The 16,514-nt window shown below is 39.5% G+C and overlaps 1 protein-coding gene across 1 annotated transcript in view; it reads left to right on the forward strand.

Moving 5' to 3' along the window:
- The window catches only part of LOC149297744 (dual oxidase 1-like), a 75,303-nt gene that overhangs the window by 10,031 nt on the left and 48,758 nt on the right, over positions 1-16,514 (forward strand). The window contains exons 5-10 of the mRNA XM_089488201.1: positions 1,645-1,832; positions 3,144-3,345; positions 6,213-6,379; positions 11,317-11,377; positions 14,195-14,288; positions 15,521-15,611. Of these exons, the coding sequence (XP_089344327.1) occupies positions 1,645-1,832; positions 3,144-3,345; positions 6,213-6,379; positions 11,317-11,377; positions 14,195-14,288; positions 15,521-15,611 (803 nt within the window). The remainder of the gene's footprint in view (positions 1-1,644; positions 1,833-3,143; positions 3,346-6,212; positions 6,380-11,316; positions 11,378-14,194; positions 14,289-15,520; positions 15,612-16,514) is intronic.

A 16,514-nucleotide genomic window follows, 5' to 3' on the forward strand; every position in this document is an offset into this window, starting at 1 on the left:
CAATATGGCTTAGATTTTCGTTTGCATTGTTGCTAGGGCGTGCACAGTGGCACATAATAATGACATGTGAATTGTGAAAACATATCTAAAAGTTTGTTAACTGCATGCTTGAGGCTAGAAAGAAACCCAACCAAAAGTGTTGATCCAGGATATTTGTATTGATTGTAGCAGCCTCGACTCGCCTGCTAGGCCTCCCAAGAAGCACATAACCCCCCAATAAATACAACCAAGGTTGGGTTAGAAAAGACCAGAGACGTTTTTATTTTAACACTAGCCATTGCCACCAGACTAAACCAAAATGGGTGCATTAACAGGACAATGACCAACACACCGAAACCAATAAATAACATTAATTAACATAAATAATTAACATTAACCATTTAACATAACAAAAACCACCCCAAGCTTACCAAGCTATCCAGGTACCACACAGGGAAGGACATACCGGGATGCCCAAACGTAGTGCCAACATAGAAAAAAAGTTCTTAATTTCAATATAGGGTGCTGCAGACCATAGTCCAGATAGGTCACAGACGTATCAGCAGCTTTCTTTTTCCCTAGACAGTGCCTTATCTATACTTTGATTTGGGGAATCATTCACTTAATGGCTTAGAGTGGTCCAATATAGGAGATAAATAGCTGGCCTTCTGGGCCCACATTGCCAGCTCCATATCTTCCATGTAGCTGGTACTCTAGAGGTTAAGCTATCTCCCCTGAAGTTAAAGATATTCATGTAGTTCAGTTCCCAGGTGTTTTTATGAAGTTTCCGTCTTAATTAATACAGTGGATCCCAGTCTAGACCCCTGTCTATATTGACCCAACAGAAACAATCACTTTCAACTAATGACTCTTCTTTCAAAACAATAGATTTCGATTATTATCAATTCCTAATAAAGAGTCATTATGCATTTGCAAAAGACCATAACTAATAAGAAGTAGACCACTGGGCTTCTATTTTGATCCGATACCTATTTCAGTTTATAATTAAAAACATAGTCAGAATCGGCAAAACAAAACATTAATTACTTGTTTTCAAACTACTCCATAATTTTAACTCCCATTTTTGAGGCTTTGCCATTTTGTAGGAACAGCCAGGTACCCGCCTTGTATCATCAATGTTGGACCGTTCCTGGGAACAACTGCCTGCCATTATTAGGCACATCTAGTGGTGTGGCACAAAAAGGATTACAGATGCAGACAGACTATGATCTGACATCAAACCAAGGGTTAATTCAGGGTCATTATGGCAGGCAGCAAACAAATGGTTGATCCAAAGAAAGTCCAGGGTCAATATGGCAGGCAACAGACAAAGTGGAGCCCAGAGCTAGGTGCACAATGCAGCACATTGTTTTCTTCAGAATGACTGAGCACCATATGCAGGGAACTGGGAGTTTATATAGTGCTTTGAGAACTCTGCTCTATAGTGAAGGTGGTGACTGAAGGCAGATGTAAGAGAAGGTGGCTGGGTTGTTGCTTTGAGGTATATGCCTTACAACCATATTGTTTTATGTGAGGCATGCTATAACCAATGATCTGGATATATCCTGGGGGATACGGCACATTGACGTTGTGTTATATTCTGTGAACTGTAAAAACATAAATATTAAAGACATTAAACCAATCTTTAATTATTCCCTTTTATAGGCTACCATATATTCTCTGATATCATTGGCACTGAAAACGCTGGATGTCCTTCAGAGTATTTAAATATTGAAGTACCTGTAGGCGATGAGATTTTTGATCCAGATAGAACCGGTAAAGTAGTGCTTCCGTTTCAACGCAGCCAATGGTGTAAACACAGTGGGAACAGTCCAAATAATCCAAGGCGTCAGGTAGGGTGTATATTAGTGGCTTCAATGGTTGAGCAATAGTTTCATTATACATTACATTATCAACTTACTTAAAACCCACAGTAATTGTCAGTTTTATGCACATCTAAAGTGCATTGATGCCCAAATAGGTAATCAAATTCCAAATAATTGATAATGAAAGCAGATGTAACAATATAGTAACAGTAATTTCATTTAGGTTAAAAAGACTAGAAAGTTCATCAAGTTCAACCCTTCTACCTATCCTAGAAGGCAACCCCTTGTGTTTTTTTTATTTTGCAACTTAGGGGAAACAATTCCTTTGTGACTCCAAAATGCAATGTATAATGTATTGCCCTGTATGTTATGTTTCTCTAAAAAAAATATCCAGACCCTTTTTGAAGTTCTCCATCGCATTTGATAGCACCTTCAAATGCCTTCCCCAAACATTCTGGAAACGCTAAGCAGTAAAGTAACACCCCTAATTATTAAAGCCTGGGCCAACATGGTAGTCTTAGTAGGACATACCAAAATGTAGATATAAAAGTAAGGAAGAGATTCCATGTAACCTCAAGTGCTTGTGCTAATGTAAGGTGGTCTAGATTAGTAAAGAATGGTGATTCACAAAAGAAAAAGGAGTTACATTACATGACATTTATATAGCACCAGCATATTCAATAGCGCTTTAAAATCTGAATTGGTAGAATACATTTCAAATAACAAACAATAAAACTAGTACAAAAGAAGAAGAGGGCCCTGCTCTTGCAAGCTTAAAATCCAGTTGCTTGAGGGGAAAGTGAAACAGTAGGACTGCTTAGATGACGATGAAGCGGTTGAGTCGGGATGTTGAGGCTGTTGGTTGTTCAGATGGCTGAGATTCTTATGAGGAAAGGTTGTAAGTTTCTCAAAAGAGGTGGGTTTTCAGAGAGCTTTTGAAATTTCCTTATGATGGAGAAAATCTGAGATGCGGTATAGTATAGGTGAAATCCCGGATGCGGGAGTGGGAAGAAGTAACAACGGTAGAAGAGGGACAAAGGTCATGAGAGGAACGATGAACGCAATATACAAAAATACCATTCTATTCTAAAGACAAGCGTTCAAGAATATCAACCTCACTTTATCATGCAAAAAGCTATACTAACCTCAAAACGTCTAGGTAACACATGGGCAGCAGTAAATGGGTTAAATACAAGTATAATGTTTTGGGTTGAGCCACAATGTAAAGCATCTGACAAGTTGTAAGTATAAGCATTTAGTTCTGTTTGGTTGTGCCATTAATTCTGTGGCATGATATCTTAACATTATGACAACCATGTAAGAATAACTTTTTTCTAGATAAACACTGCCACTTCATGGATTGATGGGAGCTCTATTTATGGCACCTTTCATTCATGGAGTGATGCCCTGAGAAGTTTTTCTGGAGGAAAACTGGCATCTGGTTCAAATCCCTTGTTTCCAAAAGAGTCAGATGGCAGTATTCGTATGTGGAGAACACCAGACCCTTCAACAGGTGAAAGAGGAACATTGGGCATTTATGGTGAGCTCTTTAACGGAAATAACTTACAGTACAATATTTATTACGTTTTCATTTATCTCTGTTGCTGAGTAGGATATCAGTTATTTTATATCTAAACATCAAGTTAAGATATCTAGTATGATATGATATACACACACATACTCATATATGTCATGTGAAAAAGAGGGTACACCCTCCTTGAATTCTATGGTTTTAAATATCAGGACATAATAATAACCATCTGTTCCTTAGTAGGGCTAAAAATTAGGTAAATACAACCTCAAATTAACAACAACTCGTGACATATTACACTGTGTCATGCTTTATTCAGCAAAAATAAAGCCAAAATGGAGAAGCAATGTGTAAACAATAAAGTGCACTTATGATTCAATAGCTTGTAGAACCGCCTTTAGGAGCAATAACTTGAAGTAATCATTTTCTGTATGACTTTATCAATCTCTCACATTGTTGTGGAGGAATTGTGACACACACTGTTTTGCAACCTTGCTTCAGTTCATTGAGGTTTGCGGGCATTTATTAATGCACAGATCTCTTAAGGACCCGCCACAACATTTCAATCGGGTTGAGGCTTGGACATTGATTGGCCATTGCAGCACCTTGATTCTTTTTCAGCCATTCTGTTGTAGATTTGCTGGTGTGCTTGGGATCATGGTCCTGTTGCATAACCCAATTTCGGACAAACTTTAGCTGTTGGACAGATGACCTCACATTTGACTCTGTATATCACAGTATTCTAGAGGAGTTTGTGGTTGACTCAATAGGTGCAAGGTCCTCAGGTCCTGTGGCTGCAAAACATCAACATCACCCCTCCACCACCATGCTTGACAGTTGTTATTAGGTGTTTGTGCTGATATTCTGTGTTTGGTTTTCAGTAAACGTGGGTTTGTGTGTTATGGCCAAACATCTCCACTTTGGTCTTGTCTTTTCAAATACACAAAAAGAAAGGTTTGAATGCAGCACTCAGCAGTAAAATGGTGCACGAGCCAGGGTACCACCAAGTCCCTCAATAAATCCAAAATAAAGAAGCAAAGGGTCAGCACTCAAACGATAAGGTGAGTTTATTTCACACAGGCAACGTTTCGACGCACAGGTCTTTCTCAAGCCTCTCCTAAGGCTTGAGAAAGACCTGTGCGTCGAAACGTTGCCTGTGTGAAATAAACTCACCTTATCATTTGAGTGCTGAGCCTTTGCTTCTTTATTTTGTCTTTTCAAATGACATTGTTTCAGGAGTGTTGTGGTTTGTTCAGTGGCAACTTTGCAAACCTAAGCTGTGCTGCCATCTTCTTTTTTAGAAAGAAGTCATTTTCCTGGCAACTCTTCCAAACAATCCATACTTGTTTAGTATTTTTCTAATGTTGTCATGAGCTTTAACATGCTAACTGAGGCCTGTGGAGTCTGAGATGTAACTTGAGTTTTTTGCAATTTCTCTGAGCATTGCACCGTCTGACCTTGGGGTGAATTTGCTGAAACCTCCACTCCTGGGAATGGCCTTATAACCCTTCCCAGGTTTATGGGCGGCAACAATTGCTTCTCTAAGATCATTGTTGATGTCTTTCCTTTTTGGGATTGTGTAGCAACACAATTTAATGCTCTAAACAAGTTAATTGCTAAAATTTCGGCTCTTATGGAGGTGGTCACACTTGCTGATGATCATTTAATCAAGGGCATTTGATTAGCATCACCTGTCTGCCACTTAGCATCTTAATTCCTATAGAAGCGGTAAGGGTGTTCTTAGTTTTTTACACTTGGCTTCTTTATTTTTTTTTATAAATCATGACTGTAATATGTAATATGTGTTGTTGTTCATCTGAGGTTGTATTTACCTAATTTTAGACCAGTTAAGGAAAATATGGTTGTCATTATTTCCTGATATGATTGCTGTGTGCATAAAATACATTCTTGTTCTAAATTTCTTTCTCAGTTGCACATGCCCATCAGAATTTCAGTTGTCCGAATTCGGACACCTGTGTTTGAAGATGAGGTACAAGCCCCAAAAGTGGGTTGGGTGGGAGGTGTAGCCTTCCAAATGCTCTGCGCGAATAGCAACGTGGGAGCTACAAAGGAAGTCTCTGTTGCAACAGCACAGACCTCCATTGATTTTTAAGCTCCCTGGATCAGTCAGTGGAGATCAGATGATTTCCAAAACCAGCCTGAGCTCCTCAATGCCTGCAAATACAGGACAGAGTGGGATAACTACCCAGGAAAACTGAATAGTGATTGAAAACCATGAAGTATGGTTGCATAAAGGGCAGGTCACAATGTTACATATAAAAAGTTGTTTGTGAAACTCTGTGCCCAGGGTCGGCCTGACAATGGAGCCGAGTGGGGCAACCGCTCCAGGTGGCACTTTTGAAGGGGCGGCACTTTGCCCCAAGCCCTTTTTTTTTTTTTAAAGCCTTAGAAGAGAGAGAGAGGGCGCCGAGTGGTTTTATCTTACCAACTTGTCAGTACCCGCTCGGCGCCCCTCTCTCTCTCCTCTGCGAGCCCTCTAGCTCGGTCTCGGTGCCGGCTTGTAATGTTGAGCGCCGGAAGATGACGTCATTTCCGGCGCTCAGCATTACAAGCTGGCACAGAGCGCGAGCAGGAAGACTCACCGCAGGACTGCTTAAAGGTAAGTACGGTGGGGGGGAGGAAGGGTAGATAATGGGGGGGCGGCAGGGAGAGGAAGGGTAGATAATGGGGGGCGGCAGGGAGAGGAAAGGGTAGATAATGGGGGGGGGCGGCATTTTAAACTTCGCCCCAGGCGGCATTTTGTCTTGGCCCGGCCCTGTCTGTGCCCTAGCCAGGTGGGTATATCTACATCTATCGTATTTATACATATTACATTTAATCATTGTCAACTTTGTCAACAAATTTTATTTTTCTAGCATTTGGTAATATTAGAGGAAATGAGAATCCGTTTCTACAAGCAGAGAGCATTGTCTGGTTCAGATATCACAATCACATGGCAGAACAGTTTGCTGAGAAGCACCCCGTATGGTCAGATGAAGACATATTTCATCATGCTAGGAAATGGGTAATCGCTATATATCAGGTAATAAGATAGTAACTATAATTGTACTAGTACCCTTGTAAAGACAGTTAATTGCTTGGCTGAGTAAATGTATGTAGCATTTACGATCTAGACACACATGGACAGGGAAATATATATCCATAGAGACCAAAATTATATAGCACAAATAGTTAGAGAGTAACATTTTTTAGTTATATACTACTATAAATTCTTAGACTACCATACTATTCTAAATTTAGGTTAATATCTGTATCCCATAGTGAAAACAAAATCATAAATGTATATTATAACAAAGATGACATCTATGAGATTATGAAAAGTGAAGAAGCCTTCTAATGAGACTGGGTCCAAGTATCAGCATTTTTTCTGGTAACATTAATATTTGTGTACATTCTTCGTGTTCATTTTTCTCTTTGTTTTCTGCTGGTTTTCTAGCAGGCTTTAATATGGGGTTAACTCTGTAACAGTTAGCAGCAGCTTTGGCACCAGGATTTTAAAGGTCCTTAAGAACGACTCTATTGGTCCCGGGCAGGGGGTTCCTCTGGCATCAACCAATGAAGGGCAGCTCCGGTGACCAATAGAGTTGTTCATATGGACCTTTAACTCCTGACACTGAAGCCATGCCAGGTGTACCTTGTCCTGCCCTTTGCCAGGGGGATTAAAATTCCTGTTCCTCCCAGGCCAAGTTGCTCAGAGTGGTCGAGGCATTCAGCAACACCAAGATTGGCAGCAGGGCCCCCATGTGGCTCCTCCCCAGACGTCCGCCATATATTGTATTCCATCGGATGCCTGATTTAAATGAGCTTCAGAGGTGATCACCTCCTAAGTTTAAACAATGTTGCTGAAATGCCTCAATAGTGGGGGGATTAAGCAACACTGACGCACTAGGTCGCACTGTGACCACTCCGGAGAGATTTTGCCTCTCGCAAGAGGGTGGCGTACTTTAAAAAAATAAACAAGTTTCCTAGAGGATCTCTAATCACAATGTGATTATTAAAATAAATTGAAAAAAGAAAAAAAAATGGTATCATGTACAAACAATTCCCTACCACCGTCACAATCAGGGGAACCTTCCAGTTCTAACAAAATAAAAAAAAAGGACATGGGCACAGACTAACCAGATGTCCAAATTCCAAAAAAATGCACAACTTACAAAGGTGGCTTTTTACCTTCCAAGTAACCAGACAGCCCATGCACTGTAATGAGGAGATGTTGTTGAACACATATTGGGGTGTTGTTTGACAGTGGCATATACCAGGAGCGGTAAATTCATACCAAAAGTACAATGTGTGCTGGAGAAAAACACAAAATAATACCACCATGAACTTTGACTACGGCTGGTAGTAGAATTAGTGCCTGGATAGGGTTAAAATACCAGTATCTGAAATACCCTGGCGTGTCTCGTTTTCAAACATATATGGTTTTATGGAGTAAATTGAATTGGCTGGCTTCAAAGATGTCCCAAATAGGACATATGGTAGAATTTTCAACATGTCAAAATTCCAAGTTTAAAAACTGTATTGTGCATTCCCCAAATGTAGCCTGTTACAGCCCCTCCCAAAAAAAACCTCACAAACCTTTGCATGGGTGTTATCACTGTAATCAGGAGATGTTGTTCAACACATACTGACGTGTTGTTTGGCAGTGACGTATACCAGAAGCTGTTAATTGCTACCTGAAGTAAATTGTGTGTGAAAAAAGATGCAAAAAATTACTACCACACAATTTGACAAAGAGTGGATGGAAAGAGTTGAAATACTAGTATTCGCTGGGATGTTTAGTTTTCAAAAATATATGATTTCATGGGGTAAGTTGCATTGGTCAGCTTCAAAGATGTCCCAAGGAGCACATGCGGGCAGAATAACCAGATTTGGGAAAAAATGGTTTTGAAATAGCAAAATGCTACTTGTACTTATTGCCCAATAACCAACCAGAAAAGCAACAAAAGCGCCTCATAAAACCATTGGGTATTTCTAAACTGAGGACTAATAGTAGAATCAAAATAATGGCATCTAAAGAAAGCCCTGCTTGTCCTGAAAAAAAAATATATAACTTGTGTGGGTTCTGTAAACCAGAAACAAGAAACTTTACAGCTAAATAAAAGCACTGCTGAAATCTTAAAACAGCCATTGTCAGAAAGGGTATAAAATCAATCATTGTCACGAAAGGGTTAAAAGATCAGCAGCAGGATTATAAAGCACAGTACATTCTGTGACACAAGATGATGAGCATATTTTAGGAATGAATTGCAAGATAGTTCCTAGTAATACTTGGTAGGCATGTGGAAAAGTTTATCTGCATTCTTTAAAGCCTACATCATACAAGAAAAAGTAATTTAATAAGACACACCTAAGTTTATTAGACTGGAAAAATAATTGTTATAACACAACAGTGCAGTTACTGCAAATACAATGTATATGAAACAGTTTTAGTTTGTGAATTTTCCTTATAATATACACTTTTTGAATTTTGTGTGAAGGAAGTTTAGGATGAGTTTGGTAATACATATTAAAAAGTAGAAATGTTTCTTAATTATATATATATATATTTTATTAAATGCTCTTTTTGGGCTGAAACCTAATATATATACCAACCAGAAAAGCAACAAAAGCGCCTCATAAAACCATTGGGTATTTCTAAACTGAGGACTAATAGTAGAATCAAAATAATGGCATCTAAAGAAAGCCCTGCTTGTCCTGAAAAAAAAATATATAACTTGTGTGGGTTCTGTAAACCAGAAACAAGAAACTTTACAGCTAAATAAAAGCACTGCTGAAATCTTAAAACAGCCATTGTCAGAAAGGGTATAAAATCAATCATTGTCACGAAAGGGTTAAAAGATCAGCAGCAGGATTATAAAGCACAGTACATTCTGTGACACAAGATGATGAGCATATTTTAGGAATGAATTGCAAGATAGTTCCTAGTAATACTTGGTAGGCATGTGGAAAAGTTTATCTGCATTCTTTAAAGCCTACATCATACAAGAAAAAGTAATTTAATAAGACACACCTAAGTTTATTAGACTGGAAAAATAATTGTTATAACACAACAGTGCAGTTACTGCAAATACAATGTATATGAAACAGTTTTAGTTTGTGAATTTTCCTTATAATATACACTTTTTGAATTTTGTGTGAAGGAAGTTTAGGATGAGTTTGGTAATACATATTAAAAAGTAGAAATGTTTCTTAATTATATATATATATATTTTATTAAATGCTCTTTTTGGGCTGAAACCTAATATATATATATATATATAAAAATAAACATCTGTTCAAATTTGCAGCTTCAACTACCAGTCTGTTTTAACCAAAAGTATGTGAAACAAGATAATCTATTTAAGCCAATGCTGGAGCTAACTAGAGGTGTATCACATGCATGAAGGCACATGTTCTCAAATGCATATAGGGATTCTGCAGAATTCCCCAAGCATTTGCAAAATGGAACCACGAGACAACTTAAATGTACCATGCAGATATCGTATGCCTTAAAGTACATATAATGGATGGACTGTCCCTTAAGACTTAAGCTTTGAGCGTTTACATTGGGGAAACTGGGTTACACTAGATTGTCCAAATAGTTTATTTCTATGTTGCTGTTTCAGTGAGTAGTTGTACAGTGGGGAAGATTAGCTTGACCTCCACATGTTTCTTTGCTTAGTAAATTATTTACAGTATCCCACAAAAGTGAGTACACCCCTCAGATTTTTGTAAATATTTTATATCTTTTCACTTGTCAACACTGAAGAAATGACACTCTGCTACAATGTAATGACACTCTGCTACAATATAAAGTAATGAGTGTATAGCCTATATAACAGTGTAGATTTGCTGTCCCCTCAAAATATCTCAACACACAGCCATTAATGTCTAAACCTTGGCAACAAAAGTGAGTAGACATTTCCCCTCCCCGATGCCATGTGACTCGTTAGTGTTACAAGGTCTCAGGTGTGAATGGGGAGCAGGTGTGTTAAATCTGGTGTTATTACTAGACATGGGCACCAGGGGGCTCTTCGTGTTCGTCTTCGTGCTCGTCTTCGGGGGGGGGATCTTCGTATTCCGCGAATATTTGCCTGTTCCTGTCTTCGGGCGAATATTCGTGGACATTCTTCGTGTTCGGTTTTTCTTCGTTTTCCCAGTTAAGGGGTTAATACGGGGTTAACGCAGCTCTGGCGCCAGGAGTTTAAATGTACGTATGAGCAATTCTATTGGTCGTCAGCAGGGGGCCATCAACCAATGGCAGACGAGCCCCCTGCTGGCGACCAATAGGGTCGCTCGTACAGACTGTTAAACTCCTGGTGCCATAACTTACCCGGCACATCCCACTGATTGCCAAGACCCTATAACTGAGCTGCAGCACGGTGAGCAAGACCATACAGTGGTTTCACAGGACAGGTTCCACTCACAACAGGCCTCACCATAGTCGACCAAAGAAGTTGAGTGCACTTGCTCAGCGTCATATCCAGAGGTTGTCTTTGGGAAATAGACGTATGAGTGCTGCCAGCATTGCTGCAGAGGTTGAAGGGGTGGGGGGTCAGCCTGTCAGTGCTCAGACCATACGCCGCACACTGCATCAAATTGGTCTGCATGGCTGTCGTCTATCTTCTAAAGATGGTGCACAAGAAAGCCCGCAAACAGTTTGCTGAAGACAAGCAGACTAAGGACATGGATTACTGGAACCATGTCCTGTGGTCCGATGAGACCAAGATAAACTTATTTGGTTCAGATGATGTCAAGCGTGTGTGGCTGCAACCAGGTGAGGAGTACAAAGACAATTGGGCCCAATGTCGACATTTCCACTTAGGGGTGTACTCACTTTTGTTGCCAAGTATTAGACATTAATGAATTAACTTTTTAAAATTTATTTTAGTGACACCAACTTTTGTGATGTGTGCATTTTTCAGATGGTTGTAGTGGAATATACAATAAAAATATCTTTCTCCCTTGTTTTCTCAGAATATTATAATGTATGAATGGCTCCCTATGTTCCTCCATAAACCTGTTTCAGCCTACCTTGGTAAGTGGTTGAGTCTTATTTAGGCTTTAAGCAATATTTATTGAAATTGATAATTTTACACCCTAATCTAATATTCCTTAAATATGAAGAGCTTAAAGATATTACTAAACCCCAAAGTGAAGTAAGATGATAAAAATTGAAAACTATTACATATTACCTACGATAGAAGATTTATTTGAAGTCATCTTACCAATTTAATTGTGCAATACAAGGCCTGCTTGATCCTTAGAATCTCACAGAGGTTCTCCTTTCATAATGCATATTGAAGTTGGTAAGTTGAAACCTGGGAACTTGTAGCGTAGTGGAAAAAAACCCATAAAACTATTAATTTGAATGCATTATGGCAAGCTTAAGGATACAGGTCTACAAAACGGTAAGAACACTGAAATAAATTTGTACTGACACTCTCCATAATTTTGTGGAAAACCTTTCCAGAAGGGTGGAGGCTATTGCAGCCCCAACAGGGTTGTTAGGATGTCCAACAAGTTCATGTAGGTGAGATCAGGGCCGGATTAAGAGCATCATGGGCATGGTGCTGAGGATTTTGGTGGGCTTTTATGGAAATAAATAAAATAGACGTAATCTTAACTCCTCGGCATCCATGTGTACTGGATAAAGATGACATCAGTGCTTGTGTCAGGGCACTCGGTGCCGGATCAGGTAGGAGTCTCAATGCAGGGGCAGGTTCAGAACATGGATGTAGGCCGGCTGATGTGTCCAGTTCAGGGCTGTGCGCTACTTTAGCTTTAGATTTTCTATTAGGTGCCATCTTTAGGTGTTCAGAGAGAGCAGGAGAAAAACAGGCAGGAAACTGGAAGCCCACGGACAGGGCAGAAGGCTAGGAAGCCCACTGGCAGGGCAGACGGCTAGGAAGCCCACTGGCAGGGCACGCGGCTAGGAAGCTCTCAGGCAGGGCACAAGGCTTGGAAGCAGCTGGACAGGTAGGTACGCCTGGAACACGCCGGGGTCTGGTACACAAAACTGGATCGTTGACATAGCCAAGAGTCATACACAGGAGACAGATCAAATGCAGCAAAGCAGTAGCTCGGTATACAGGGCCAGGAACACAATGCTCTTGCAATGAGGCTAGGCTGATGCCTGGTTTATATTAAGCCTTAATTGACCAAACGAGGGGCAGGTGTTTGGGACACTGCAGTCCAAGATCCACCTGGTGGAGTAGTGGATAGGTGATAAACCCAGAATCCACAGGGTTGCAGGTTTGAATCCCGGTGGTGCCTGACAGCTTGAGGGTACATTAGTACACTAAAAATAAAGTCATCATATAGGGGGCACCTGAAGCCACAATTTAGTGCGACTAATCATTTTTAATAAAATATGGATATTGAAATAGAGTAAATAACACAATACCTTTACTTTTCCTCTCTCTGATTTCTGGCCCTAGAAAGTTTTGCCCTCTGAAGTGACTAAAAATTCAGGAGGGTGTTTTATCTCTGGATAAGTAAAAATTATAAAGTTCAATATGCCTACAGTAAGTAAAGTGCCAGGAAACAGATGACCAAATACACACACCAGGACAGGCTCTACCACACCGACACCCAAACACACACCAGGACAGGCTCTGCCACACAGACACCCAAAACACACACGAGGACAGGCTCTGCTACACAGACACCCAAACATACACACACCAGGATAGGCTCTGCCACACCAACACCCAAAGGGTCTTAAGTAAAGTGCTCTAGGGCAATAAGGCTCATAAACACTGACTTGTAGCAAACAGTGGTTCATTGTCAACTGCTCAAATAAAACAAAATCATAAAAGAAACAACCCTAGCTCCCAATTGGAGCCCTGTCTAACTACATTATGCTGGCCCAGATTGACCACCCTAAACATCCACTAACTAGACCTCCCAGCCAGACCCAGCTAAGATAGGCTCTGGAAAACTTCCCACAGACAACACACAAAGGTCAAGGCAGGTATTGCCTCACTTGGCTCAGGGATTGCACAGGGTAACTTCTTCTTCCTACCACAGTCTCCCTGATCATCAGGCTCCAGGGGTTTTTAATGACCAGCACCTGTGCCTGATGCACGCCCCATGGGAATCCTGGACCAGATCCTGCAGACCTCAAGACCCTTGTAAAAGCCTGAATGGATTTCCACTGGAAGGGGGAATGATGCATTGGCCCACCCTTCTCTCCAATTGCTCCACCCCAAGGACCCATATGCATGACCTGTATAGCACCTGCGCCAAATGCAAAGCAAATGATCTCCCTGGGGTTTACATCACACTATGTTTAATTCAGTGTCTTTGCTGCTGAAATGCTTCATCATCTTTATTTCAAATGTTTTTCTGTCTTATTTGTTGTTGAAGTTCCCCTTTAGTACTTACTTCAAGGTTTTCAATTGAGTTTTCACTCTGGGTGAAGTAGTGGCCGACTGCAGGTATTGCAGTTATTATGTTAATTTTGGCTGGTAATGGAGTGTCAAAGTACATTCATCCTTAGATCAGTTTCTTACCAATTTCTCCAATGTTTCACATTTACTGCACTATATCAAATACACAACATTTACGGATATATATTATTTCCTACTGCAATACTAATTTATTTTACATCTGCATGACTGGACTAACACAGTGATCTAAAACTATATAACCATTCTATAACCGTATATAAGAAAATACTGTACTTTAAAGACAAAAAAACTCATACATTTGACAATAAATGGGACTGAATCTAATCTTTAATCGAATCATTTCTTAAGTTTATAGAATTTACATTTGGGAAAAATGAAAACAGATCTTATGAAATGAATAAATATTAAACACCCTTTACCTAATGTGTTCTTCTAATCAGGATATAATCAGCATGTTGACCCAAGTCTTTCCAATGAGTTCCAGGTTGCTGTTCAGTTCATGGCAACCCTAATACCATCAGGAATTTATACAAGGTTTGCTAATTATTAAACACATTGAGATGAATGTATTAATGTGGAAATACAATATTATGTTTGACTTTGTGTTGGGAAACTATAATGCAAGTTTGTTCCAAATGTGGGACAGAAAACACTGTTTTAAAAATGTTTAAAGGTATTTAGCTCGGGTGAATATAGCCTTGTGTAGTAGCATGGTAGGCAGCACAAATCCACAGGAAAATGTATTTTTACTACTATTAGAGAGTTTCTAAGATCTATGTTAATGTTTACTTGCGATGATGTATGTGTGGGCGATGACATAATGTGCACCGCACACTGCAGCACTTGTTTTGCCACTGGGGTGACCGATTGTGTAAGTATGTGGCTTTGTCAGCTAGCAGCCCAGTAGGTATTTATCCAGTGTGCCAGATGGTCAGTCCTGGCCTGCCACCAGAACACACATCCATTACAACACACTATCCAGCAGCTACTTACCACAACAACACACTATCTAGCAGACACCTCCCCTACGACACACAACCTAGCAGACTCACCCTATAACATACTGTCCAGCAGACACTCACCTCCACAACATCCCATCCAGCAGACAATCACATGTAAGTAGTAGGCAGCCCAGACACATACCATTAATGATGATTGGGAGTACAGTAATATTTAATGCCTGTATTTCTGACTCTCTCCTTCAGTAACAGCAATAGTAGCACTGCTCTCTCTCACTGTCAGCATCCAGTAGCAGAAATAAATTCACCTCCAGTAGAGACTCCCTATTTTTAACATAGGGCCGTGCTAATCTTTCCAGGCTGCAGAGCTGTAAAATAAAGTTAGCTGAGTTATTTGTTTATTGTAAGATATGCTAAATGTGCCAACAGGAAGTGTCCCTAGGATGGTGCTAACCTACTCTACATTATTTCATGTACACAAATATATTTTCAGATCAGGTTTCTACACAACATTTCCCCCTAACTTGTCTCTCTGCAGACAGCCATCCCATTATAGGAATTGTTGGTCATGCTGAGTAAAACACTGTCCAATGCAGCAACGGCATTATGATTGAACATTCTCTTGAAAGAAGATTATTACAAGGCTATTATATAGATTAGATAACAAAGTAATACAATAACTTAGATAATACTTTCATGGGTATATTGATATGTCTCCTGGGTATCCAAACTTTAAATATAATGAGACCTAATGATTGATTATACATAATGAATGTTGATGGTTACAAACTATGTTTTATTTCACAGAAATAAAACATGTCATTATCATGAAGTGATCAGCTCAGATGGTGCCAAATGGCCAGCTTACCGTTTTTGTAACAACTACTGGAAGAGAAAGGTGAGAAAGTAGATTTTGTCTCCACCGATATTAACGGTGATGACTGATTTGTTATGTTTGGTCCATGTGCATTAAAAAGAACAACCTTAAGGCATTTTCCTCTTTTCAGTGCATAATTCATGCTCTCTTCAAAGGAATAAGTGTTATGAAACATACAGAGATTCTGGATGGCTAGTCATTTATCTTTTGGTTTAATATTAAGTATACACTGTACTCGCAAGATTATATGTTACATTCAGTCAATTCCACCCATGATCCACATTAAATCTTTTATATATATATATAAGTCAAGTTAGCTATTGTAATGAGCTAAAAAGTTTAAGTGATTTTAATAATGTTGACATTGCCTTCAAGAAACCTGGGATCTTTTAATCCACGATAAATAATGCAAGATATTTTGTAATGTATACTCTAACCACTTATAATGCAATTGCCTATTTGTATGTAACAGAACATTTCTATTAACAATATGTAACAATATTCAAATGTGTTGCTCCTTTTTTATTTTCCTTCTAATTATGTTCAAATGGTACTCAAATAGTCAAGTAGCTTTCCAAATTGAGGCTGCTCTGATTTCATTAATACAGCCTATAACTTATATATTTTATATTGTGCCATTCATTGGCAAATCGGCATTTAGCTTATTGAATGTGCCCTGCTCATAAACTTGCTCATAAGGAACCTTATGTGCGAAAACCATGTAAAACTGTGCATAAACTCATTCTGGTACTAACTGGTGGCTAACTTGCATTTCACCACAGAAGTGCTGTTTTGATGCTTGATACCTACTGACTGGTAAAGGAGTTATGTCAAGGTCTAAGCAGAACAGCCTTTTTCATACAGTTCCTACAAATGTGCTTACTGTAGACCAAAAAGAGAAAGTTCATCTTTATCTATTTGGAT

The sequence above is a fragment of the Sceloporus occidentalis genome, unplaced genomic scaffold, assembly GCF_023333645.1.
Source record: "Sceloporus occidentalis isolate IW3139 unplaced genomic scaffold, rSceOcc1.0.p SCAF_37, whole genome shotgun sequence".
Taxonomy (NCBI): domain Eukaryota; kingdom Metazoa; phylum Chordata; class Lepidosauria; order Squamata; family Phrynosomatidae; genus Sceloporus; species Sceloporus occidentalis.